The following is a 27,696-nucleotide window of genomic DNA, read 5'->3' as shown; positions in this document are numbered from 1 at the left end:
CTGGGGCACTTGGCTTTCAGCTGTATGGTGCAAGTGTGTGTGTGTGTGTGTGAGAGAGAGAGAGAAGTGCATCCTGGGGGCTACATTAGCTCTAGATCTGTCAGTTCAGACAGGATGCCTGCTTTGCCTCTCAGTGTCCAGAGTTAGCTTTCTGTACACTACACAGACACACACAGACACACAGACACACACACACACACACACACACACACACACACACACAGAGACACACACACACGGAGCTGCAGCAGATTGAGCTTAATGGTCGACATGAATAACATGTACAGCATGAACTTGCAGTCAGAAGCTCTGTATCAAAGACATTAAGTGTCATGTAAGTTCACTTAAAGTCCACAAATATGAGCACATGAGGTCGCTCCACAGGATTCATTTTCTGCTCGCGTCTCCTGCTTTGTTTGCAGCTGCGTCAAATCTAATAACACTTTGAACTCGACATCAAACAAAACGTCGGCAGCGGCTGAATCAACGTTATTAAATTCATGCTCTCATTATATCGTCTGTTGTTCATTTTGTCAGGGTATCCAGTTCTGCTCTAAAATGTAGTGATGCATGTATTTGTTTGCGCTTGAGTGCATGTGTGTGTGTGTGTGTGTGTGTGTGTGTGTGTGTGTGTGTGTGTAGTGATGAAATGGGAAAATGGGGATGAGGAGAAAGCAGCAGGGAATTGAGGATGTGGAGCGGGGAAGGGGGAAGATTCTCATTTGAGATAAAAATATACCCCTTGCAATCTCTGCACACCCAAACACGCACACACACACACACACACACACACACACACACTGAAGAAACATCCACAGTGGAGAGAAAGTAGGTAGCTGGCAGACACAAAAGCTCAAATGACCCTGTGTATAATCAAGTCTGTAGATAGCTGACCCTGTGCTCGGCTGGAAATTGAAAACAAAATTTCCACACAGGGATCAGGAAGAAGCCACAGTGTTATTATCATGGTCGTCATCACCAAGACTACAATCCCAATAACTGACCTTAATGGACCTCAATTCTGTGAAAATTGCAGAATTACAGTAAATAAAAACAAAATAAAAAGTTGCCAGTATAGCTTATTAAGAAAAAGCCTCAATAAGATGCATATCAAAGTTTACTGTATGCCTCAGATGTAAGCTGATGCAATATGGAAGACATAAACACAGAGTTATTACATAAAGCATAATGATATGTTTTTGACTCAACAGACTGAGGAGGCTCACAGTTCCTTACAGTATAGCTGTTCATAAGGTTGTGCTGATTATGTCAAAAGTCTCTCTTTTATCTGTCAGCTGAGAAGAGAGGGACCGAAAAAAGAGGAGAGTACTCGCCAAGTGCAGCGTAAAAATAATAGGGAATATATTAAAATAGCATCAATACACAAAATCAGATATTGTTAGGAAAACCAAGAGCGTAAAACGATGAGGCATCTCAACATGTCTTGACAGGCGCTCTGCCTCTCTCACCGTTCTGTCAGCAGAAATGGAAGCTGAAAGCCAGCACAGAGGTTTGTGTGTGTGTGTGTGTGTGTGCACGTGTGTGTGTCCCACCTTGTCTACAGGAACAAAATAATAGGCAAGAAAAAAAAAGCTGCCAGACAGCTGTTGTGCTGTGCTCAGATAAACACTGCAGATTCCTCTTCATTATGTGTGTCTGTGGCGGTTCACCTCCGTGGCAGACGTTATCAGGCTGATCAGATATAAAACCAGGACCTCACCCTGACCCTTAACATTAAAGTAAACGATTGGCAGTCTTTAAGGAGAGTAAAACTTTACATCGCCGAAGTGTGAAACCTGAAGAGTGTTGGATGATCCAGTCTTTATATATTTTCCCTCCTGGTGTAGGCCGATGGATCTCCCACCGGTGTAAATAGGAGCGACTCATCAGCCACATCAGATACAGTCCAGCAAACATCAGCTGTTTGCGTTTATGTTTTCACAGTCTGACGGCCACCACACACGCTCCTGCCCTGCCCAGACACAGAGGTGCTACCTGAAAGACAAAGAAAAGAAAACACGCAAATCTGAGTGGAAGCTGGTGGATCTTAGCAGGTGAAGATATGGAAACTGTCTTTGCATTGAAGGATTACACTGGAAATATCTACAAAGCTTGTGGGGTGATATCTTTTATATTAGATACTGTCAAGTTGGAAGTGGTTCTCAACTTGCTTAACCAGATTAAAATCCAGAGGTATCAAATCCAGACAGGATTAAAAGAAACTAACCCGTCATTTCGATAGGTTAGATTACTGTAATTGTTTTCTCAGACCGCGCACGTCACTTGATAACTAATTAAGAAAGCCGCTGCCAGAGAACAACAAAGAAAAATTCCAGCTTGTCAGGAAAACAGGGATCAAACTGCAAAATGTTTATGATTTTTACATGTTTTTAATGCCTCATGAGAAGCACTGTGTCAATTGTCTTTGTGTGTGACCTGGTACAGTATACAAGTACATGTGCTTCGAGTTGTGAGGGCTGGAGGCGTGATGATATTCTGACAGCTGTGAGTTACTGTAACTTGTTCTGCTAATTTGGGTTGATTTCAAAACAGTTGGCAGCTGCAGCGGCGGCGGCGGCTGGGACAGCGACACGGCTTGTGGGGGAAACTGAGACACTTGAAGTTGCAACATGAGGTGATGTCAACAGCCCTGCCGCCTGAAATGATAGGAGCTACACCAAATGTTAGAAAATTGGACCTCAAGCTTTTTTACTTGATCTTAAGTGACTCTATGTGGGTGTAGTGTGTTGTTTTAATTACAATGCACTGAGAGTGGTGGAGGGGTTTACGCATGTGAAGTCCTCTTGGGCTCTGTGGTATAAAAATGTAATAATATTATATAATATAATAAGTATGGGGTGTCGAGTGGCGCAGTAGGTTGAGCAGGCGTCCCGTATGTAGAATGTCGAATCCTGCATCAGGCATCCCTTTCCTGCATGTCATTCCCTCTCTCCGTGCCTCCCCATTTCCTGTCTCTCTCAACTGAACTATCTAATAAAAAAAAAGGCATGAAAAGCCAAAAAATATACATGATGATAGGTGTGGAGGTCAGTGGTTATTCAAGTGAAAGTTCAGTTCAGTTTAGTTCTTCCACAACGCCACCACTTCTTGTTGGTGCCACTTCATGGTGTGGCCCCACAGACTGAACACAGCTGTGTTCGTGGATTGTGAGCAGCTCTACTTCAGAGTAAAACAGTGACTCTTCTTCCACAGAGTGTTTCATTTGAATTTCTTTTCGAGGCCCAAATCTGTCAAATTATTCAGATATTCACAAGAAAGTGTAGCAGAAATATGCTGTTTTCCTTCTTTGCATCATGATGTGACCACTCAGATTTATCTCACCACATCTTGAAGGGGGGTTGAAAAAAAAACCCACTAGTCTGTGAGACTTAATTATGTGTAATCTTGTCAAATCGACAACATTGTGCATGTTTCCAGAGGCACCAGTGTGAACTAGAATATTATTCATAGAGGAGGCACCAAGTTCTTCTCCGCTCTAAGTGACGCTCTCGTTTCTTTTGAGGTTGTTTTCCCCATTTCGTTTTGCATCTTCAGCTTCTACACAGACAGTTTGAGCTGCCAGTCACCTAATTTTAAACACAAACTCACTACCCATGTTATGAGTGTTGGAAGCAAAAAAAGACTGACAGATTTGTGCTGAAGCGAGCAGGCAGAGTGATGCCACTTGGACAGGGTAGACGTTGCATCTGTTTGTTTGTTTGTTTGAGTTTCTGACAATGAACAAAGGACACGTTTAATGGTCCCAACATGTCCCCTCACATCTCAGTTTGTCCTCATCCCTCAGAGCGCTCTCTCTTTTCTGTATCCGCCCACCTACCCCCCTCTTGTTCTCAGCATGGTGCATTTCTGTGAAATGGCAGATTTCCGGTGACTTTGCTAGGAAATCCTCGGAGGCTGAGCAGAAGATGGGATATAAACTGAAGTGTGATAGACTTCAGCTGAACGGGATGGTTCAACTTTCAAACAGTCTCCTCTATTTCCTACAGCTGCAGCGACAAGGACAACATAAGCGCGGGGAAAAACACACATTTGCATAACAATGGAAACATGCAAGGTCAAACTGTGACTGTGTGTTTATATAACAATTTTATTGGGGCACATCATGATTTATTATTTGTTTTTACTGACCTAAAGAGTCACGTTATATATGAGTGCGTACATATAAATCAGCCTATATGACAATAAAGCTTATTGCACAAACTGCCCAGGCTCTGTGCTTCTACATGTATCAATTGTGTGAGTGTGCACGTGTGTGTGTGTGTGTGTGTGTGTGTTTGTGTGTGCGCCTCAGTGCTTATTTGTGTTTGGGTGTTTACCTGTGTCCACTCATTTGTCTGAGGGTCGTAAGCTTCTACAGTGTTCAGATACACCTGACCGTCATAACCGCCCACAGCATAGAGACGGTCTCCAAGGAGACAAACACCGACGGCGTCTCTGCTGATGCTCATAGGGGCCACTGCCGTCCACACATCTGTCTGAGGGTCATACCTGTACACAAACAGACCATGCACGCAGACATTTAAAATGCAACACACAGCGTGTTAATGAGTGAGCTTTAGTGCTCTCAGATCTAATGAACTACTAACTATGGATAACAACCTCAACTATCCCTTAAATCCAATGTTAATAAACACATGCATACACAAACATCGACTCACCTCTCCACGCAGTCACTAAGCCGAGATGACAGGGATGAGGCCGGAGCATCGTGACCTCCGATGGCGTACAGGAAGCCGTGCCATGTGGCCACACCCACCCCTCCACGTCTTTTGGCCATGGGAGCACAACTGCTCCATCTGCAAACGGAGGTTGCAAACATCAGAGAGAAGTTTCATGCTGAGGAAAATCTGACAAACTCGACCCAAGGCCGACTCAAAGTGCTCTAAAAGTTGCTCCTTTTTTAAAAGCTATTTTCCAAGGACCAATGAGGAGCCCCCCTCTCCCCATCTGCTCCAGTCGAGCCCATAATGAGTGCACTCTATAAACAGTGTGTGGTCTATTCTAATGTCCTAAGAGGGTTACCTGTCTCCTTTGATCTGTGGGTAAATAACCTTAACAGCACAGAGGCGGTTCTCCAGAAAGAACGCCAGACAGGAAATAAAGTAGGAGCCGACAATTAATTCTGGTCAAATGAAGTCCCTCGTCTCTGACCTGTTAGTGTGGGGGTCGAAACACTCGACTGAACGCAGGCAGGATGAGCCATCACGACCTCCTACTGCATACAACCTGAGAAAGACAGGAGATGGCGTTATCTCTGTGGACACACACACATACACACTAAACACCTGCCACACAGAACACCTCACACATTTTTAGACTCCCTTTTCAATTTAGTGACACGTACACAGATGGCACAAGCGTGTGTTCGTGCATTTTATTTGTGTATTATCCAGGTTTTTGTGTGATAAAGTGAGGTGAGCAAAATCAATCAGGAAACACTCTTGGGGCATCACAACTCCAAGCAGTCACTCAGTGTGTGTGTGTGTGTGTCTGCGTGCTGCGCACATGAACATCCATGGATATGGAGTTGGGAGGGTGAGGGGGAAAAATGTGCACCAGAACCAGCCGAGCAAGTAATGAGCTCCATCAGGCAAAGCGCCCAGAGAATACACAACACATACATGCACACCCACAAACACACGCAGGAATGCACACACACGACTGCTGGGCATGGATAACACAAACCAGTTGTTTCTGTATTAATTAGCATCTATAAAGCATTTCTCTGTAGCGTCTCTCTGAGGCACTAAAATAATAAAAACAACGGCACAATATTGCGATTTTAATAAGTACTGCCGGCTGCAGGAGGATTCTGGGGCAAATGAGGAGATTTGAGCCATGAATGTATCAAATACCACTATTAATTGTATATTCAGCAGTTTATTAGGTACAGCTGGCTGAAGTCCTGTAATAAATCCTCTGTCATGAAGGTTATCTTTTTTTTTTTTTTTAGAAAGGTTTTGATCCAACTGTATAATGATTGTGGAGGCTGTAGTCGTGCATTATTACATTATTCAAAGGTGTTTTTTTGTTTTGTTTTGTTATTTAACCTAACCTCATTGATATACTGTAAATTATAAAGAAAAACAAAACTGCAAACTGCAGCCTGCAAAATGACCATACAGTTGAATCACCACCTACCTCCCTAAAACAGTTTGAGCACATACTGAACATTATCATGTAACGTTTACAAAGAAGGGAGGTTTTTAGATCAGGACTGAAATACTAGACTGCATGTTTTAGCTAGATTTCCCAGAATTTTCCTATTGACTTGCTATTTTTATGGCAAACAGTGGTAATGTACTGTAATGACACAGAATCAATGCTAGTACAGTTACACAGTAAAAATGATTCTCTGTCTTTAGGCTACAGTACAGTCATCCGTACGTAATTTATGGTAAAATATACCTGTAATATTAAATGACGTTAATTTGGCAGCTTTTGCCCAGATTGGCTCATAGTAAATGGATTTAACATCCACAGGAACAATAAATAAAAGAGAAAAAAAAGGATGCATGTTTGATGATACAGGACCAGTGTTGTGCAAGTTAGTGAAAAATAGTAACTAGTTACAGTTACTAGTTACTTCATTTAAAAATGAACTCAGTTAGTAACTGAGTTACTTAAACCAAAAAGTAATGCGTTACTGAGAAAGTAACTTTTTCGTTACTTTAAAACGTTTTTTTTTTCCAATGCTCCCACTAAATAAAGGTTGACTAGGCTTTATGCACAGCTCCCCTACTTCCTGAACTTAAACCAGCTTCTTTATTTCCTGTCTTGCATTATTGGACAAACTGATTAAGGTGTGTCTGTGACTCTGACCTCAGTAGTCACAACAATGGTCAGACACACTTGGATTCAGGAGCAGTGGAGCAGTGCATAAAGCCTTTCCCCCTCTATCCGTCATTTCTACTGATGCTGATGAAAAAACGCTTGTCTTTATCTGTGAATTTTACCATCATCATCATCATCATCATCATCATCATCATCATCATGTTGCATGATGTCAGCAGCACTGCAAAAAAAATCTTGAGGATACGTCTTGACCGAGTTACATTCAAGAACCTGTTTCAGTGACGGAAAGTAAATTCACTCCAGCGGTAATTTTTTATTTCGATCGATCAGCTGTGTTTACCCAGAGCGATTGCTCTGTGTTTAGCGTTTCAGGTGTCATAATTGGAGTCCGTCTGTCGGACTCAGACCGCTGCTGCTCGGGTGGAGTGGGTAGGCCTACTGGTGTGTGCTGGCTGTGACTCTCGAGCTGTGTCCCAGGGGCTACACTGGCACACAGCTGATCGGTCTGGGATGCTGCTTTACCTTAGCTCGCCGACATGCAGCTGTCCTGAGGTAGCTGACGTGTGGCCCGAAACCACCTTGCGTTTCATTCAACCGAACTGTAGTAACGCGCCACTTCACATTCTCAGTAACGGCAACGGCGTTGTAACGATGGGGAAAGTAATTAATTAGATTACTCGTTACTGAAAAATATAACGCCGTTAGTAACGCCGTTATACTCTAATGCCGTTATTACCAACACTGTACAGGACACGTATTAATAATTCACCTTTTACTTGGATGTAGTGAAGATTTATGAAGCAGTGTGTGTGTGTGTGTGTGTGTGTGTGTGTGTCCTTACTTACTTGCCATTGAGTACAGCCACTCCCACAGTGCTTCTGGGTGTAGCCATACTTGCGACAAAGCTCCACTGTCGGGCCTGGGGGTCCCACCTGGTTGAAAGAGAAGAAAACAATTTGTCTTGCTGTGCAGCAGAATAGGAACAACGGATCCATTAATCCATCAGTAAATCAACTAAAAATAAGTTGCAATCAGTTATTCATGTGTGTCTTTAGTTTTCTGCAACAAGAAGCTGAATATCTTGGATCTTTTGTCCGCTGGATGGACACAGCAAGACATGATGAAGGCATCACCTTGAACTCTTTGCGGACATTATGTAAAGCAACTGATGCACTGAGAAAGCCATAACTAATCAATAAAGAAAATAACCATTAGCTGTCAAGCAAGTCCAGTGCATAAAGGTGATTGCATTTGAGCTGCAGCTGCACCATCTCTTTGTAAAAACAGTTTCTCCTGAAACTTCCTCTCACCTCTCCACAGTGCTGAGGTAGCTCCAGCCGTCGTGCCCTCCGACTGCGTACATGGGCCCTTCCAGCACAGCTACACCTGCAATCCGTAAAACACGTGTGCATGATTAACTCATGGCAGCTTACCAAAACAATATCAGCTTGGGCACGATTAGGACAAGGGGTGTGAGTTTTTAGTCTGTGTTGCAGCCACACTCAGGGCATTAAGCATGCAGTGTTAGTGTTAGCAGCATGTTGACACTTCCATGCCCCAGGGATTTATTTGCCAGAACATCTGTGCTGCCAGATGTGTGTTTGAATCCCTGCCTCACATGCACATGTTAGAAAAAACAAAACAATGAAGCACCAGCGCTGCATGCCTCATCAAATGTTGTCATTGGAATAGAGGGCAATGTGTGTGTGTGGTTATCTGCAGGTTAAACCCACTCTGCTGAAGTGTCCTTGAGCAGGACACTGAATTACTTATTATCTGCTGCTCTCTGAATTCATTGTGGAAAAAATTCTGTCAAGCAGAGATCTACAAAATATCAGAAAACCTCAAATAACTGTGTAATTTTCTCTAAAATTGTACATGTATAAAGCATTGCTCTGAACTCAAGTGCGTAAATAAATCCTCTTACAAAACGCTTCCCTATTATCAACCAGTATCGACACTAAGATTAATTGAATACATTTGTAGCTGGCCTTGCCAAGCCAGTTTCAATCTGTATGTAAATCACAACATTTGTGTTATACCCCAGGTGCTCACCTAAGCCGTGCCTGTGTGTGGACATGGGAGGCATGACGCTCCAGGTTTTGCTGTGTGGGTTGTAACACTCCACAGTGTTGAGGGTCTTGAGTCCGTCTCGGCCTCCGACCACGTAGAGACGCCCGTCGAGCACGGCCACGCCAAACTGAAGTCTCCGCCCGCTCATGGTGGCGACCTGCCTCCAGGTGTCCCGGCGCAGACAGTACTGCTCAATACTCGTGGCACCTGGAAAACATGTAATAATAGAAAAGAGAGAAGGGTTTTGACATCTCGATTGAACTGTGTAGTAATCAGCATTTGGCAACTGCAATTATTGTCATTTAAATGGGCTCCTTACTCCTTAGTTTATGTAAACATAGATAACAGATAGATGACATTCAGGTTTGAGTTTACTGTGGTAAAAATGCAAACATTATGTTCCCTCCTCGACATAAAGGGCGAGAATAAAATAATTCAATTACTTCTTCAAAGAACTATTGACTGTGAATTTTCCCTGACCTGCCTAAGTGTGACACATTGTATTAAACTGCATTAGTCTGTGGGTGTGTAGAGTTTAGTGACTGTGATACCTTTCGTAGCGTCCATGCCACCCACAGCGAACATGGCTCCTACGGTGGCTTTGCGAGGACGGGTGCGAGGGCTCTGGAGGAGAGGCCGGCGCTGGGGCAAGAGGTGATACTTCATCCCTTCCATCAGCAGCCGCTGGCACTCCACGCTGTCCCGGAGCAGGGAGTTGGACTCTAGGTCCGCCAAGAACTACACACACACACACACACACACACACACACACATACAAAGAAATGTACACATGAACGCACTGGGACACGTGATGACTGCTGTCAACAAGCGGCTGAAACAAACACAGTAGGGCCAATGTGGGTTACGACGTTATCACTGAGGGTCGAAAGAAAGCTGTTCTCCCATTGATTGAGAGATTAGATCAGATCAGACCAGCAACCATTAGTGCACACAAGCGCGTGCGCGCACGCGCACACACACACACACACACACGCACGTAAACACACGTATACATGGTGACAGCTATGAAGCACTTTAATCCACCAGTCTGTTCCTTAAAAATATATCCACAGGAAATCAGTGCCTGTGAGAGAGGCAGGGTGAGTTTTCCCTCAGGGTAAGAAAGCAAGAATTGCATGATTTACATTTAGATAGATGTGTGTTTGCGTACGTGTGTGTGTTAATAGATGAGAAGTAGGTCCTGAAAATCGTTGGAAGTTTCCCAACCGTGTGTGTTCACCTGCATCTATGTGTGTGATTAAGTCAGCAGGGATGCTCAGAATTGGCTTCTCAAATTTAGCTACAGAAAACAAGTATTATAAGGATATATGGTAATGAGGAGGAAAAAAAGCAGTTATTTTTACACTCTCATTTTCGTCTGTGCTGCGCCCCATAATTCCCACCCCACCACAAAAAAAGAAAGATTTGGCCCAAATAATTCAACTTGGTCACTGAATGTAAAATCAATTTTCTCAGGCAGACGTGGAGAGCGTAAAGCAAGCGTGCTAAATGGATAAGCAGCTTACACGCCAGGGTGAACCCACACTTCCATTGCATACAATCACTGAGGGACAAATTAGGGTGAACCCTATTTCAGCAATGGTGTGTGTGTGTGTATGCGTGCGTGTGTGATAAAGGCGGACGGAGATACACAACTGTGTATGTCCTCTCCCGTGCTATTTATCCATCACGCTGTGATGATTGAATGTGGAGGGTGAGATAAGATTGAGTCCTGCGGGCATCCCATCTTCTCCTCTCTGTCCTCTCTACAGCTCACAGTGGATGCAGGGACAGTTGTGCCACCCCGTCTGTTTCAGCTCACACTTGACAAGAAGCAGACGCGGCCTTTGTCCACTTATAACATCCACTCACTCACATACACACACACAGAAACATACCTTACTACTCTCTGATTTCTCTCACATGACGTCTGTCTGTCTGTCTGAGCAGGGTTTGACCTTCTCTCTCTATTTATCAGCTGTTCCTGTGTGTATGCTTGATTTCAGTTAAACAATATGTTGCACCAACTACTTTTTTCTAGCAGATCTCCAGTCTTACTACGATGTGTGTGTATTATATACACAATCGCACAGCTATTTGGTCCGATGCTCTTCTGAGAGGATTAGACCAAGTGTGTGTCACTGTTTGTGAGTGTGTGTGTGTGTGTGTGTGTGTGTGTGTGTGTGTGTGTGTGTGTGTGTGACAGTGGTAATGATGGGGAGCAGGGATTAAAGGTATTAATCTGGTGAATAGACATCTTCTTGATGAGTAATCACACGGCGCCCTGGATAGAGAAGTAAGTAATTGTTTGATGACTATTGATCGCTTGTCTTTGTGAGGTTTCAGTGTTGTTGTCTTGGCATGTCTCAGCTCATGAGGTTGCTGAGCGTTACTTTATTTGTCAGTTAAGCATTGTGGCGGAGGGGTAGATGTGATGTATTGTTAAGAAAGATGAATAAACCCTGAGCTCTATTCTCTCTCTCTCTCTGTTGTTCTTCCACTGCTTTACCTCTCCACCATCCATCTTCTCCCTGATTACATGTTACAGGCAGTTGTGATTTCAGCTGACCAGGGCAAAGTCATATATCTGAGGACTTCACGCTGTATATCGCACGAGTATAAAAACAAGATGTATAGGTGCAGGCAGAGGAGATGGAGAGAGGAGGAGAGGACCACAAAGGGAGTTTTATCTCTACACTTTCTTTATACGTATATAGTGAGGGAAATGACTGATGAGGGAGATGAGGAGAACAGATAATTTAGCTGCAGTTAAGAGACATATCACACTTAATTAAGGTTTGCGTGAATGTGTGTTTGTGCAAGTGTTTGTGCAAGTGTGTGTGCGTGAATCTTAAGCTCCAGGCAGTAACCGAGGTTCTGCCGAGCATATAAACGTCTCTGCATCACATTACCAGTTGGATACTTTGCTACACTTGCTAGAAAGAGGAGAGAGGGATAGAGAGAGAAGGAGGAAGGGTGTGGAGAAACATGCACATACACTCAAATACACACATGTACACACAGAACAAACACAAGCACACACCTGATAGAGTAATGGTTGTGATCTACAGTTAGCGTAATGGCTGTGGTCCCTGCTAATTGCCTTAAGAGTATAGTGAGACAGATTGGAGCCAGGGTGAGGGAGTGAAGAAGAGGGAGGGAGAGAAGGAGAGAAGGAGAGAGACAAATTTGACCATGACTCATATCCAACAGATCATCAGGAAGAAAACTGACTCTTAATTGGTGCTTCGCTGTGACAGATGTGAAAATTTAGACAAAGCTCTGACAACAACAGTTTCTGTGTGGTTAAGTTCTAGTTCCGAAATGTGTTGAATGATGGCACACAGCAAGAGGAATGGATGACACCCTTATGAACAGAGCAGACCAATAATGTGCTCTTGGGAATGTAATTAATCTTTTCACCGTTCACAGCAGTTTGAAGAATTATTATTAGTCAGACAGGAGGAAAACTGAGCCCAATATTTTTAGATTGTATCTCCTTTTCAATGGCTTTGATATTTAAAGGTCCCATATTATGCTGTTTTTCAACCATTTCACATGGGTCTAAGTTGTCCAACCATATTGTATTCGTAGTGTATTGTCCCCAAATCAATCTGCAGCTCTACATCTCAGCAATCTAAAAGTGTCTCTCCAGAGCTCTCCTGAGAACGAGCTGTTTCTGTGTCTGCACCTTGAAATGCAAATAAGATGTGTAAACCACGTCCACTCCACAGCCGTCATGGGGAGAGGGTGTGGTTTTCACTACAGGTACATGTGCCAATGCTGACATTGGGAATAGGGATGAGGTCCAGCATTGATTTCCGACTGATCAAATAGACGCTCAGTTAGAAAGAAAAAAAGTTTTTGAAACTCTCATCTTGTCTGAAAAAATGTAAATGTTATATCAGAATCTGCCTTTATTGTCACTATACAAGTTCCCTTTTTATACAAGTTTCTATTTATCATTATTATTAGTTTGTAACATGTTATGTGGGATCAGTTCTCACCTGTGGCTGCAGCAGTGGCAGGCGGATGTGAGCCAGCAGCAAAGGAAGGTGGCGTTGCCGGGTGGCGGTGTCGTGGCGGACCCACGTTAGCAAAGAGGTTACCACGGTTTCTTCATCTGGCACATTGATGTCATCAGAAGTGAGCAGCCTCTCCATTTCTTCCACCGGGAGCAGTAGGAACTCCTGACCTCCCACCACCTCCAAAAAGTGATCCTGGTGGAGAGAGAGAGTTGAAAGAGAGCCATGGATGAAATCACTGTAAGAGTAGAGAAGTAAGGACAGGGTTTTGTTTTAAAGAGTAAGGATGAATGAATAATGTATTGCACAAGACAGCGGGGAATGAGAAGTGGAAAAAAAAAACAATGGGGAGGTGGAGAATGGAAGAAGAGATCAAGGGTTGGAAGGAGGCAAGGAAGGAGGAAAGAATGAGGGAAATGGGGGATTGGGAAAGGTCAGAGAAGGATGGATGAGAAAATCTGGAGAAAAAAAGGTTGAGATGAGTCAGAAATATAAGATGAGGAGGTTGTTTGAAAGGCAGAGAAGGGGGCTGTGACAAATAATCATGTCATTATTGCTTTATCTGCTGATAATTATAATAATCAATGAAAAAAAAACATCCTAAAGCAAAATGTGACGTCTTCAAAACGTTTGTCTGACAAACAGTCTAATCAGAGCCACACAGAGACGAGCATAGCTGTCACAAAAGACAGGAAGAAGGTGAATTTAGTATCATTGTTAACTGATGAATTAATTATTAAAATGGCTGCATGTTCATTTTCTGTTGGTGAGGTAATTGTTGAATTAGGAATTCAAGGGTAGAAACATATGCTACTAAATACTTGGTGTTTCTACACAAACCACTCTAGAAACACCAGGTGTGGTACATGTCCTCAGTGATAACCTACACTGTGATTTGTAATTGGTTGTAACTGTGTCAGCAATGACAATAAACAGGGTGATGACAATGGCATTGATGGTTGTTGCCATTGTACTGTAACCACAGCTATTACAGACATCATGTCTTATTGGTGTGTGGGGTGTTTTTATTCTGTTTATTTATTTTGAGGGAAGTCTTCTTTGTGGGAAAGTTAGCAAAAGGGAATGAAATGTGTAAATATGACCCGCTTCCCACATACAGAAAACCTTTAGAATGAAAAAAGAGAATTGAAAATACAACACTTCTCTTTCGCGAGTCAGCCTCCTGTGTAGCTCTGTAATAATCCTGAGCGTGGGAATGTGTGTGTGTAAATGACTTACAGACACAGGCAGACAGTCACACCCAGATAAAGCCACCTCTATGACATAATTACCCAAGATTAAAGTTTAACAATAATCCACTTAGAGGGAAAGAAAGCGAGGAGCAGTGACAGACGCACAGAGGGAGGCTGGCTGAAGAAACAGGCATGTAAAGACAGGGGAGAACAAGGAACGAAAAAGAATAATCAAGTCGAAGGAGCTATTTCATCGTCACCATAGCAACCCCTTTGCTGAAAAAACAGCCATCGTGGCGGCGATGGTGTGTGGTGCGTTGAGAACGAGGAGCCAATTTGTTACCAAAAATAACATCAAAGTGGAAAATGGGCGAAATCTTATGGAGACGGCTGTATAGAGCTGGAGAATGATAATGAAAGAAAACAGAGACTGATCCTTGATTTGGCTCCTTGCTCTTGAGCCCAAATATCAACTGCAGTGCATCTGGATCTACAGCACATGATCATTTTCAGATCTATGTTTCCCCGAAGCTGCTCTTTCATTCATCTTCTTGTGGTGGCTCTATAAGCACCCGACGTATAGATATAAACCGGTGTACCCACCATGGTGTAGGCGTGAGCAGCCCTCTGCAGGTCATGGCAGCCCTGAGCGTCGGCGTAGGAGCGGATGCCCAGACAGTTGGAGGGGTGGAGCTGCTTCATGAGGAAGGAGCAGCAGGCCTGAACCACAGACGACAGCTGCAGCAGGCAAGAGGCTGACAGCAGAGACTCAATGGTGTCCTCCCTCAACTCGAGACGGCCTGGACGAGAGAGAGAGAGAGAGGGAGGGAGGGAGGGAGAGAGGGAGAGAGAGAGAGAGAGAGAGAGAGAGAGGATGGAGGAGAAGATAGATAAAGAGAAACAAGACACCACAAAGGGGCTGTGTATTTAAAATTCCTATGATCTATAATTTAAGAGATTTTGAGATCAATAGTAACAGTAGGTGTTGGCCATCAATAAATCTCAAAACAAAATGTACTCACTAATAACTACTCTTCAGGTTTTTTCCAGTTTTTCTTTTTTTTTTTTTTTTACAAGATTCAAGATTTAAATCACTTTATTTGCCCCCAAGGAGCAATTTACAGTCTGTGGTACCAATGGGTTTATCTTCAATCAGAAACATGAAAACACCCATTGTTGTTTTTTGTCCTCTCTTGAGTTGATAGCAATCAGAACTACATGTCTTCATAAAAGCCAAAATCTTCTAAAATAATTAACAATATGCAATAACTAGCAGTGACATCACAGTATAATGTACCTGTATATGCATACTGCACCAGCACCCACAATGCATCTGGGTCTACTCCCTCCATCTTCACCTCGTCCTGCTTGGCCTCCCGCACGTCACTGGTGAACATGGCTGCAAAGTAGTCCGATACGGATGAGAGTACTAGCCTGTGAAGAGAGAGAGGGGTGGGGGGGTGTCAGGCATCAGTTAGAGAGGATGGACAGCAGTAATGGAAGAACAGAGTGCTCTGACCTTGCTGACAGGATGAGTCTGGACTGTCAGGGAAAAGACGCAGAACAGAGACGGAGAGGTTCAGCCTGGACATGATAACACCACCAGACAATACACAACACTCATCCAACATCATCCTGTTTGTCTGTTGGTCAGATAACCGTGGTAACTCCCTGCTAACTCACCATTTCTGTCATTTTCTCAAAATGTCCATCAGATTGGTAACCTTTCTCGCTAGGTCCTTTTTGTTACTATAGGGCGGCATAATGAATCAAAACATAATCAAGCAACCCTATTTTTCACACAACGGCTTGTGCACCATGAATGTCTTCCTGGAAACATTTGACATGTATGTGTTTCCCCTCAGAGCTCATCACTCCACCTATGTGTGAACATCCGTGTGTGTGTGTGACTGAAGGTCACAGCAGGTGTGTATTATCTGCAAGAGCGGAAAGTCAGCACCACCAACATGAGCAGGTGCTCCTTTAATAGAACAGGCTTACGGAGTAGGAGTGCAGCAACACGAGACAAGTGAGGTGGGCTGGAAAGTATGTGATAGGTGTCAAAAGAAACCACAGCAGTTTTTTCCTGACTGTTCTATATTATTGTATTAAGCCTTAAGCCCTTAAAGAACTTTTAACAGTAAAGCAATTAAAATCTGCAGCACGGGGCAAGTGAGAATTAAATGCTGTCAGACGTAGAAGATGCCAAACAAAACAACAAAATAAAACACTGCTGGGAGAAAGGAATGTGCCTTATAATGGCACTACCCTCTGTGTCTCCATCCAGCACCACGAGGGCTGAAAAACAATAAGCAAATGGACTGCCATTATCACAATGGTAGAGGTTAAAAAACCCTGCATACATGCATATGCACAGCAAGCAAACATGATTAAATTGCTCATGAAGTGATATGTCGGTCGCCAGATTTCTCTTATAGAAGTACGGGACTCTAACCATCTCCCTCTCTCTGAAGAGATGTCATTAGAGGCAGGGGGAAGCTGCTGTGCAAACAAAAGCTTCGCATGAGCTTTAGGCATCTCCAGATGTTTGTACACACTGAACATATTGAGGATAAAGTGCCTGATGTCCTCAGACGTTTAGCTGCTCGACAGTCAAACTGCAGTGGATCGTGTTTCCTCTCAAAAGTACTGAGAATGAGAAACTGACACGAGCTTACTTGTTTGTTTTGTGCCACATTGGAGGGTTACTAAATTATGTGATATAAGATATTTGGAAAAGATGTCGGAAGACGCCTATTCCATAACACACTAACATCGTAATGATACATCCTCTGACTTCTTATAACACTGTTATCTGAAGCAAATGTCCATCTCAACTACGACCATAAGCATGATTAGATATTTCTTACTTCCCACATTCAAAAGATTCTGTATTCAGGTTGCCAGACTTACATGACAAACAGTCCAAAGCCTAAATATAATCAGTCAATTGGTATGACAAAGAAAAGCATAAAGTGCTCACTGTGAAGAAACTGCAACCAACAATGTCTGGGGTTTCTGCTTGAAAATTGGACTGGAGAATTTGCACTCTAAACTTGACAAGGTGATTTTATCCCATAAGTCATACCTTACAACAAGAGGTAAAATTAAAAACAAAACAAAAAAAAAGTGACTATATACTGTAGTACTTAAGTCTTCATAAGTCTTTAAACTATGCTCTTTATTTCATTCCCTAACTCTGTGAATGAGCTGGAGATGTTATTTTAAACATGCTTTTACTAAGCTGTACTTTTTCCATGCCCTTTTTGACACTGAGCTTGATATTTTGAATTCACAGAAATTTCCACACAAAACTATATAAAGAGAAAAACACAGCCCCAGTCAGATGGAGTCCTGGCATGCACTATAAAAGACCAAGAGTCAGTCCCTGCAGTCAGACGGGAGATTATTCAATTTGCATGTGTCAGTCACAGCAGCTGAGCTCATGGAGAACTGACAAAAAAGAGAGGGGGAGAGAGAGAGAGAGAGAGAGAGAGAGAGAGAGAGAGAGAGAGAGAGAGAGAGAGAGAGAGAGAGAGAGATATGTTTAATGTGAGGTCAATGTAAAATTTAGAAGTGACTGAGAGTGAGGCAGATGGAGAACAGGGAGGTTTTATCTTAAGGTCACTTGTTACTTAATTTCCCACCACAACAATCCATTAACCTCGCATGTCACCATGAAGTACATCACACACACGCGCGCGCACAAACACACACAAATGTCAAGGTATTAAAAAGCCAGAGCAAGTTATTTAATATTTCATGTCCAGTGTTTTTCCTGTACAGTATGTCTTTGAGGAGGATGCACACCGGAGCCCTTCACATGACCGCAGGGTTCAGTCATTTTGATGTCCTGTCCTAAATATAATCCATTAAAATATCACATTAAAGCTCTGTGCTCATATTAACCGATTTTAAATGTTTAAATGTTCTTTCTGCTTCAACTGTTTGTTTGTTGACATCAATGTGTGTGTGGATGTTTGTAATGAATATGTATGAATTATGTACTTATGTATCATTTCATTATTGAGTGAGACATCAGGACCTTGACAGATAGCCTGAAGCAGGGATGAGCAATGTGCGAATATATGTGTGTGTGTTTGCAGAGAAAGATGTCAAAGATGTGTTGCTGCAAGGAAGTCATACAGCACACAGCAGTGGGTTAGTTGCACACAAACACAAATGCAGTGTGCTGAAGCCAGAGACATGGCAGACAGTGTGTCACAGTATAATGGAAAGAGCTGAGAGTAGACAAAATGCCAGAGTGAGGAAACAGATGAGTTGGACTCAGGAAAGGAGGGCGAGAGCTGGAAACTGAACACTGTGTCTGTTTGAGAGTGGAAGTGCTGCTTGGTACAGAGACACAATGGTGGGAAAACAGAGAGGGGAAAAACAACATGAGGGCTGGTAGGAGAGACTTTCTTCACTGCTTGGACACACATGATCAGGAGACGTACATTTCTAGTCATGCTAATGATGCGACTGCAACCTGTTGTTCTGCTCTTGTTCTGCTACGGTGGCCCTGAGGGCTCAGTGCACCGTGACTAAAGAAAACACGTGTGAACACAAATTCATCAATTTGACAACAAGTGACAACAAATAAGTATTTGAGTTTGCTCCCCCACAAAGAAACGCACAGTCTATAGTTTTTATGGTAAGGTTATTTTAACAGAAAGAGACAGAATATCAACAAAAAGAAATAATATCATTATATAAAGGTTAATTTACCTTTGATCAAGTGAAATAAACAACACAACATAAACTGAAACACCTCAGGGGACATAATGAAGTTGTTTTCTGTAATTATTGTGTGTCTTTGCGTGTGTTTTTCTTAAGTCGCAGCGTGTTAAGCCCTCAGGGCCGCCGTATTCCACCCCTTCGGTCCAGACTCAAATATCTCAACAAACAAACAAACATCTGTTGGGTGGATTGCCGGAGGATGAATCTAACAAGTTTCGTAATCCGCCAACTATTCAACTACCAACACCAGTGGGTCACTCACACTCGCAATCAAAAAACACCAATTACAACTGCACCAACTGTCACATGCTAGTGGGTGGGCTGCAATAACAACCTCATTATGGTTTGGTGCATCACAGAAAAGCAAAAAAGTCACAGTGAAAGTGACAGAAAGGTGATATTTATGCCCCGTCAGTACTTTTTAAACAATATTTTTTAGTTTTCGAGAACAAAGGGTTCAAGGATGAAGAGTAACTCATTGATTGGTGCGTCTGGTGAACTGCTCCACCTCCGCTAAAGAGCAGCACTCAGTCGTTTCCTTGAACATTTCTATGGGACCCTCAGGGATTGACTATCATGGAGTGGATTAGACTGTCCAGAACAGGTCTAGAGAGGCTGTAGATGCTTTGTCTTGTACTAAAATGAACCTTGGTCTGCACTTAATGGGCCCCAGAAGCATATCTATTGATCTACAATAATGGTACACAGAAGTTTCTAAATGAATATTTACTGAAATTATCGAAGGTGGCAGACTTACACAGGGGTCCAGATGGGGCTACAAAAATAGATCTTCAAGATAATGTATTTTTATAGGGTACAGCCCCAGAGACAAAATGATAAAATTGTGCTCTACTTTTTAAATGTACTGTACACACGTAAGCCGGATTTGCTCACAGTGAGCTGCTTGCAACAAACTCTGCAAGAAAGAAGCAGCTACACTACACACACACACACAATACAAGTGGCTTATTCACCACGTATGGTGTATTTGTTTGTGTTACGGAGAGAGACGGAGAGTAAGAAGGTGTATGTTTTGTTCCCAGAAAAGCACTTTTATCCTACACGTACAATAAATCAATTGCAAACAAAACAAGCACTTTCAGGCGAAGATGTCTTACTGCCGCCCTCTTGCTGGCACACACTAACACGCGCACATCCACGCAACTTTAGGCATCGACACACTCTTTCACGTACACCATTAGGATTCTCGTGCGGCAGCTTCTTTTGTTTGCCACCATCTGTGCCTGGAGGACTAAATCAAATGAGGCAGAAGAGGAAGGCAGCGAGAGAAAAGGAGTCTTTCTGCTGGTGGAGGGCCGCTCTTCTGTCTCATCCCTGTGCAGATGGAGCCTGCTGCTGCTGCACCGGTGGCCTCATGCCCAGAGAGCAACAGGGACAGAGCAGGGTGTAGAGTAGAGTAGGGGTATGAGGTGGTGGATGACAGACATGTGTGAGTGTGTGAGTGTGTGTGTGATGCATGATTCAGAGGCTCACTTGACTATGTGTGATACAGAGAGACTACAAAAATAAAAGGGGACTTTTATGAGCGTGACTGTTGGTCCGTTGCACTTTTTCAAACAGCGTGCTGTGTGCTCACTAAGTGTCACTGCATGTGTGTCTGCGTATGGAAAATGGGATATTTGGCACGTTTGTAAGCACTTCATGCAAGAATTACAGATAATACCTCTGTGTGTGTGTGGTTAAACAAAAAGAAAAAAAGTTGGCTTTAAGGCCACCAATCACAATTACTTTCATTATCTATTAATCTGCTTATTTTTTATTGACTAAGTACTTGTAAAATATCTTGCCTATCCACAGGTGATGGTTTCATTTTGCTGAATTTGTGTTCACACACTGATACAATTTGAAAGAGACAAAGGCTGCAAATGAGAAATTAACTTTTGTTCAACATTAATAATTACAAAGTGATTGAAATGATCAATTAGCAAAACAAAAAAAAGTTGCAAATTAACTTTATCTTTATCTATAATTTTGCTAATCGATTGATTGTCTAATTAAATTGTTACTGTTGTAGTAGGATTTATATTTATGCATGTTTGTCAGTAGCCTCTGTGTATGTATGTGCATATTTACAGTGTGTGTGTTTCATACAGTGCTGGGAAAGTTTGGTAAGTCAGCAACATGGAGGAAGAGGCCTCAATCTGCTCCAAAGCCACACATTGTTACTTTATATGATATACTTAAAACAGATTTTTGAAAACTGTGACTTCAAATTAAATTTCAGCACAGGAACTTCACAGGTTTCTCACACTGGTGAATTTTATAAATGTAGAGAAAATGCAAGAACAACTATTTTTTCTGTCTGAAATAATTTCTCATCTAAAAAAACTTTGGTTTTAGACTGTCAGATGTACAAAACAAGTAACATTGTGTCCATGGAGACTGGGGCTAAGAGATTTTTTTTGCCATTTTTAACCAAAACAATGGTCAATTAATCTAAAACCTAACAAAGATTATTCTGTTATAGAAGCACCAGTCGTTGTCATGTGCATCTATTCAAGGTCACAGTCTTTGCTGCGCATGTGTTACACATCAGCATGTCTTTCCTCCTACCTGTGTGCTGGTATCCGCCTTTCTCCAGCCACCAGTATGACGTCGCACAGCTGTCGGCTCCTCAGGTAGCCCTCCATCTTGCGAAAGGTGACATCGGCGTGGGACAGAGCGGTGAACATACACTCCTCGGGACAAGCGCACGGCTCCATCGACACGCATGAGGACAACGTGGCGCTGCTGTTGGACGTCCTGCGTGCACATAAAAAACACACAAAAAGACAGGATTCACACGCAGTCGCATGTACATGGACAAACGGAGGAATAAAGACGAGGAGACAGAAGCTTTGAGTGCATGTGTTGATGCTGATTCACTTTTGTTCGTGACAAAGAGACAGATGTGTGGAGAGAGCTGCACCAGCTGCTCCACGTCTTCCATGTGCCATCATTTTCTTTGTACCAGTCCCTCACACATATTCGCTTTCTCCTTCACTTTTTAAACACGGTTACAGTATGTCGCCAGGAGCAGACAAAAGCTCTTTAATGGTCCAATTACTAGGAGTAAATGGCCAGATAAATTTAGCCCACTTAAAAGAGAAGCTGCCAATTAAATAGCTGTGGGAGCTCAGCCCATAGGATATGCAGTAATTTACTCTGCTCCCTAATGGCAACCAGTTTCCTTGTATCTATACCAACAACGGAAAATGAAGCAGGATTTTGAGCCAGGATGGCTTCAACATTCGTTATTCATCGGTGGAAGTGTTGAAGCCCAGGGCTGTTATGTCTTATTCTTCCACTCAGAGCTGATGAGGAGTGTGCGTGTGTGTGCGCGAGAGAGAAGGATAGAGAGTTGGTGTGTGTGCGTTAGTCAAAGTATACCTACCCTGTGAATCATCAGCCATCATAGCTCCCAAACCAGCTTTTAATTTGTGAGAGCCAGAGCTGTTGCTTCCATTTTTTTAATTTCACAGCCGAAGTGGCAGGACCGGCCCTCCAGCACAGAGAGATAAGAAAACACTGTGATACTCTGAGGAAGATATCACTTCAACTCTACAGTTACAGAGGAAAAACCTCTTTTCTGATTTGGACTTTTTACTTTTTCCATTCCTTTACTCCTTACTGTTGTAATTATACTGTCTTCTCTTTTATTGTGTTGGAATAGGACAGGATCTATTATCTTGGGTTTTTCTGTGGATTTTCCCTTTGCTATGAAGAATTGTTTTGGATAGAGAACGTGACTACATGAAAATTTGTAGTGACAATTATCATCCAGCTCTGTGGAGTTTTATGGCACCTTTCAGATTTTCCCACCCACAGTTTTATGATATTGGTTCACACTCTACTACACTCATCAACATTGTTTAAAAAAAAACATCGAGGCAGACAGGTAGAGACTGGTTGGCCTAATGGAACACTAAGCAATCTGAAGATGTTTCCCCCAGGTGTTGGTGGAGACCAAACACAGAGCTAAAAGAGGAATGAAACCTATACTATTTTTTACAATATATAATTTGCCTGGTGGCCATAAAAAATGATTTCAAATGAATCATAATGTTGCTCTGTGACTATTTGCAGTATCCACCTGGGTGAAAGGTGATGTCAGAGCTGTTTGCAGCTTCTTTCTGCTACACATGTGTCCCAAAAAATGATTTAATGCTTCAAGTCAGTTGAATTTTTAAGTAATCTCAGACACTAGGTTGCAAGAAAGTATCATACACACAAATTGGCTGTGTGCCGCTGCTGATCTGCAACAGCAGGACTCATCTTCACTCTGCTCCTCTACATCTGTCTCCTGTCCTCACATTTATATCTCCCACTAATCTCATCCATCACTCACTTGATTCCACCTCATCCCATCATCCCAACATCCATCTTTGCCTCGGCTTTCTCTCTTTGCCTATTCCGCTCTTACCCTCCAAGGAGGCTTTTTGGCTGGCTTTCCCGTCCTCTTGTATGTGTGTGTGTGTATGTAGACGAATGGTGTGGCTAAATACTGCCAGAGGAGATGGCTTTGAAGTGGGGGGAACGCTGCCTTCCAGTCCCCTTAATTGAGCCTGGCAGGCACTCAACGTGGTCAGAGAGGGAGAAACAGAGAGAGGGAGAGAGAGGAGAAAGAAAGAGTGTGTCTGGGGTGAATCAACACCATGCAGCCAGATTTTTTAAACCCCTGCACCAGGCAAGGACACTCACACAACTGTCATTGAGAGTCTCTCTTCCTGCCTCTCTCACACACACACACACACACACACGCACACACATCTTCCCTCGTGATTAACAATCTGCCCTGATTAGCCTGTAGGCTAACCAGCGATGCAAATGAAACTTAGTTCTGTGAGCTGATAGACGACGTGATCATACGGCCACGTTGGCTGCCTGGTCACATGTTACACCCTCCGTGACACACATACAAATGCTTTTGTTCCCCCTCCACACATTAGCAGGGAAAGAGGAGAGAGCAGATGAATGGTGGAGATGAACATGGGACAGAAGGAGAGAGAGAATGAGAGAGGGCAAGTACTAGAGGCACACACCAGGATTAAAGGGGGCGAGGAGGGGAGCTGGGTGGGGTGAGAAAGTAAAAAAAAAAAAAAAGAGGAGGAGGAGGAGGAGGAAATGAGCGGAGCTGAATCGAGCCTTCAGCCACTCTAGGATTCAGTATGCGTCCCCGCCTGTGATCCCATTTGGGATTCTGCCACCCGTGTTCTTGGAGTATCACACTGTACACATGAGCCTTCAGAGGGAGATGATGAATAGCAACACACACATGATGCACATCACAAAAACTTGCATGCACACGGCTGCACATGTATATATGCTGCAGAAACTAATCTCAGTGTTGGTATGGCAACCATAACATGTGCAAAGACATGGCTATATCCACGCACATGCACAATACATATATTGTTTCTTTGCTTATGCTAAGGAGGAAGGTGTGTGTGTGTGTGTGTGTGTGTGTGTGTGTGTTACTATGAAGCAGAAGTAATTTTCTGTTTAAGTGGTGTGACATCCAGCCTTGCATAACAATTTATATTTTCTAAAATCATTTCTCTTCCTGTCGTTTTCTCACAAATGCACACAACTGTGATGAAAACGAATGGGGTGTAGAATAAAAATTAAAGCCTCAGACATTTATCCATTTAAAAAAAATGTCTGTGTTTGTGACTGGTGAAAGCTCTTTTAATGTGTGAGTGTGCATGTGTGCAAGCCCTATGAATCATTTATATTTTCTGATGCGTGTCTTGGGAACACAGAGAATGATAGGAGGTTTTCAGATGCGTCATTATGCCAGGATAGTAAACACACACACACACACACACACACACACACACACACACACACACAGACACACGTACCTAACACACTGGCTGTATTTCTTCCTTTACGTCCTCACATTCACTGCTGCATCATAATAAAAACATAAATCGGTGATCCTTACAGATGCACTTTAACAGGAGTTACAATGCCCCTAATTGCTCTGTTTTGCTGTCTCCATAGCAACTATTAATTTAAAGCCTTTTCACAGCACTATGGCTGGATGGCCGCTACACACCAACACACGCCCTCGTCATGCATGTGTACACAAACAGGCAGAGCACCAAGGGCTGTGAGCAAAAAGCTGGGGAATCAGTCAAGCCAAAACAAAACAATATAAATGTCAAGTGCACCGTATAGCAACATGCAGACTAGAGCTCAGGCCCGAAGTCATGTTGTTAATTTGACTCTGAAAATCCCATATTCACAAGAGTGCACCATTTGTGTCATGTGTCTGTGTGTACTCAACAGAAACTGGTTGGTGAAGCCTCATTAGGAGGTTGGACCACATGCTGTCCCAAAGGTACTCAGCCATCATCTTCTCCCTGTCTATAGATACAGTATGTAATGTGTGGCCCTCCACTACTGCATACTCACTCGCCTCTGGCTTGGTAAATCACTTTCCCCCCCTTTACAGTGAGAAGGAGCACCAGTAATTTCATTTTCGATTAATGATTAAACATATTATTTTGTCTATTACGGGTTGTTTTCACTTTAATGGAATTAATGACACCAAATTAAATGTATTGCAATTGCTTGATTTATTTGACCAACAGCCCAAAAGCCACACCATCTCCAGTGTAGGACCAGATATGACAAAGAAAAGCATCCGACAGGCTTCAGACAGCACATGTTTGGGGAATCCTGCTTGAAAAATTACTAAGTGATTAATGACTTATCAAGATAGCTAATTATTGATTGATTTAGGTCGACTGGCTAACTGATTAATCAACTTATTGTTGTAGCTCTAATGAGGATGAAAATGGGAGAAGTGACAAATTAAATGGCATGATAATGTGCCAGGAGGAGGATGATTATTACTTTTTTCCCCACAATAACTAGCAAGAAGTTCTTCACTTGCACAAACATTGAAGGGCGTGTGTGTTTTGTGAATCTCAACACCAAAGTGACTTTTAATGCTCTGTGCAAGTCGCACCCTGGAAGTTTTGACCAAAAAGTCTCAAATCCATCCGATATTTCATTGCCCCAGCCTCAGCCTGAGCCTCACATCCTACCTGCAGGAGCTGGAGTCGGTTTCCGGGTGGTTGCTCTCCTCCGTGCCCACCGCTGCCGCTACTGTCGCCGCCGCCGCCTCCTCTTCCTCTCCCCCGGCATGAGCAGAGGGCTCGGGCAGCAGCGGGGGCACCGGGGCCTCGCCGGGGGGCTCCATGCTCGTCAAGGGGCGAGAGCGGCGATGAGGCGGCGGGGAGACCCAGGACAGCGCCGCGGCGGAGCTTCGGCACTCAGGCTGGCTGAGGGAGCGGGGGCAGGAGCTCCCCGTCGCCCCGACCGGACCGCCCCGACTCCCCGGCGGATCAGCAAACTTTCTCTGGCTGCCGTTAACGTTACACAGGTTAGACCCGGCGCTGCCGCTGGCCACCAGACCGCCCTGACCCCCCGCGCTGGGGGTTACACCGGTTGAAGTCGAGTTGCTGGAGCCGCTAACTGACGGTCCGTCTCCGGAGCTGCCGCCCGCTCTCCTCCCGGCGAAGTAGTCTCCCAGCGGCGGGGAGTGCGGCGGAGGCACCGCGGGGTGACCGAACCACCTCCATCGAATCCTGAGGATCTGCTTCACGTCGAACTCCTTCCGCGAGGAAGAGCTCGAGCCGCTGCTCGACATTCCAGGGCTCGGCGGCACGAGGAAATGGCGGGGGGAGAGCCCGTGCCGCTCTGCCGTTAACGCTCCTCACCGAACTGTTGGCGCGTCTCTACTGGCAACCGCACGCCCGTTACCGCGACTGGAGGGAGTGTGTGGACCATAGCGTAGTATATGAAGACAGAGAAAGAGAGAGAGAGGAGGAGGAGAGAGAGAGAAGGAGGAGAGGGAGGAGGAGAAGGAGGGGGGAGGTCTACACAGAGTTTTAACATCGGTGCCAAAGCTTTTTCATAACACAAACCGAACCTCAAACATTTGCCACAAGGACAAATAGATGTCACTGCAAAATGAAGCAGGCGGTTGGTAACAGAAAGGACAGAGTGATCAATAATATCGTTGTTCTCATCATCATTATTAAACAGCAGGCAGACAATCATTCAGTCCTACTTAAAACAGATGTGTGTGAGTCTGCACCTGTGTGTGACTGTTATTTGGAGCTGATATGAGTCAATTAGCCTAGTAGAAAAAGATCAGCAGAAAATGAATGGCTGGATTAAGCAAAGTGGGAAAAACAGACCACCGACAGCCCTTTATGTTCACTCTTTGGTGCATTATCGTAAATTAAGTTGTGTCAAATGATCAAGGTAGAGCTATTTGGTTTCTGTTGAAAACCTGGGCCTTTTGTGACACTGTGTTCAATAGTGCCACCTGCACTCCTATTGACACTTAAAAGAAACGAGAGCCTGACAACACATTTTGACCCAAGGCCCTGAATCTCTAGGCAACCATCCAGCCATGGCTGCAGCCTGCAACCAGCAAATGTTCATAATCGATTAATTGGTGTAAATAACTGATTGTTTATTCTCAGTAGCCTACTCATTTTTAGGATAAAGCCTAGGCTACATTAACTCACACAATAGCCTAACATGTCTAGGTAAACCATTCAACTTTAGAGTTCAGAAATCATGATGCAGATCAGGTATGCCATACCTGACACTGTATTGACTTGTGATAGCTACTCTATCTTAGGGTAGCTATCACAAGTCAATGCAGTGTCCTCCTAAAGGACATACACTTTTGTGTGTGTGTGTGTATGCATGAGCGCTAGAGTGAGTGAACAATGGGGTGTATGTGAAGGGACAGCAATCATTGCATGTTCAACAACGGCTCTGAAATGTAATGAGGCGATGGACACATCCTCTTTATCATC

General features: G+C 43.5%; 1 protein-coding gene across 1 annotated transcript; it reads right to left on the bottom strand.

Moving 5' to 3' along the window:
• Positions 1–355: 355 nt before the first annotated feature.
• On the bottom strand, positions 356–26,648 carry klhl5 (kelch-like family member 5). Its single transcript, XM_085777521.1, has 13 exons — positions 25,906–26,648; positions 21,422–21,610; positions 15,405–15,541; positions 14,711–14,907; positions 12,897–13,109; positions 9,441–9,627; positions 8,872–9,096; positions 8,127–8,202; positions 7,662–7,748; positions 5,173–5,247; positions 4,680–4,817; positions 4,338–4,509; positions 356–1,995 (listed from the first exon to the last, which is right to left on the bottom strand). Exons 1-13 carry the CDS (start codon positions 26,508–26,510, stop codon positions 1,939–1,941), a joined length of 2,358 nt encoding a protein of 785 aa, XP_085633647.1. The 5' UTR covers positions 26,511–26,648; the 3' UTR covers positions 356–1,938.
• Between the last annotated feature and the right edge of the window lie 1,048 nt (positions 26,649–27,696).

Source organism: Trachurus japonicus, chromosome 1 (genome assembly GCF_045865225.1).
Source record: "Trachurus japonicus isolate A0001 chromosome 1, Traja_1.0".
NCBI lineage: Eukaryota > Metazoa > Chordata > Actinopteri > Carangiformes > Carangidae > Trachurus > Trachurus japonicus.
Note: the sequence above shows the minus strand (reverse complement) of the source record. Positions and strands in the feature narration are given on the sequence as shown.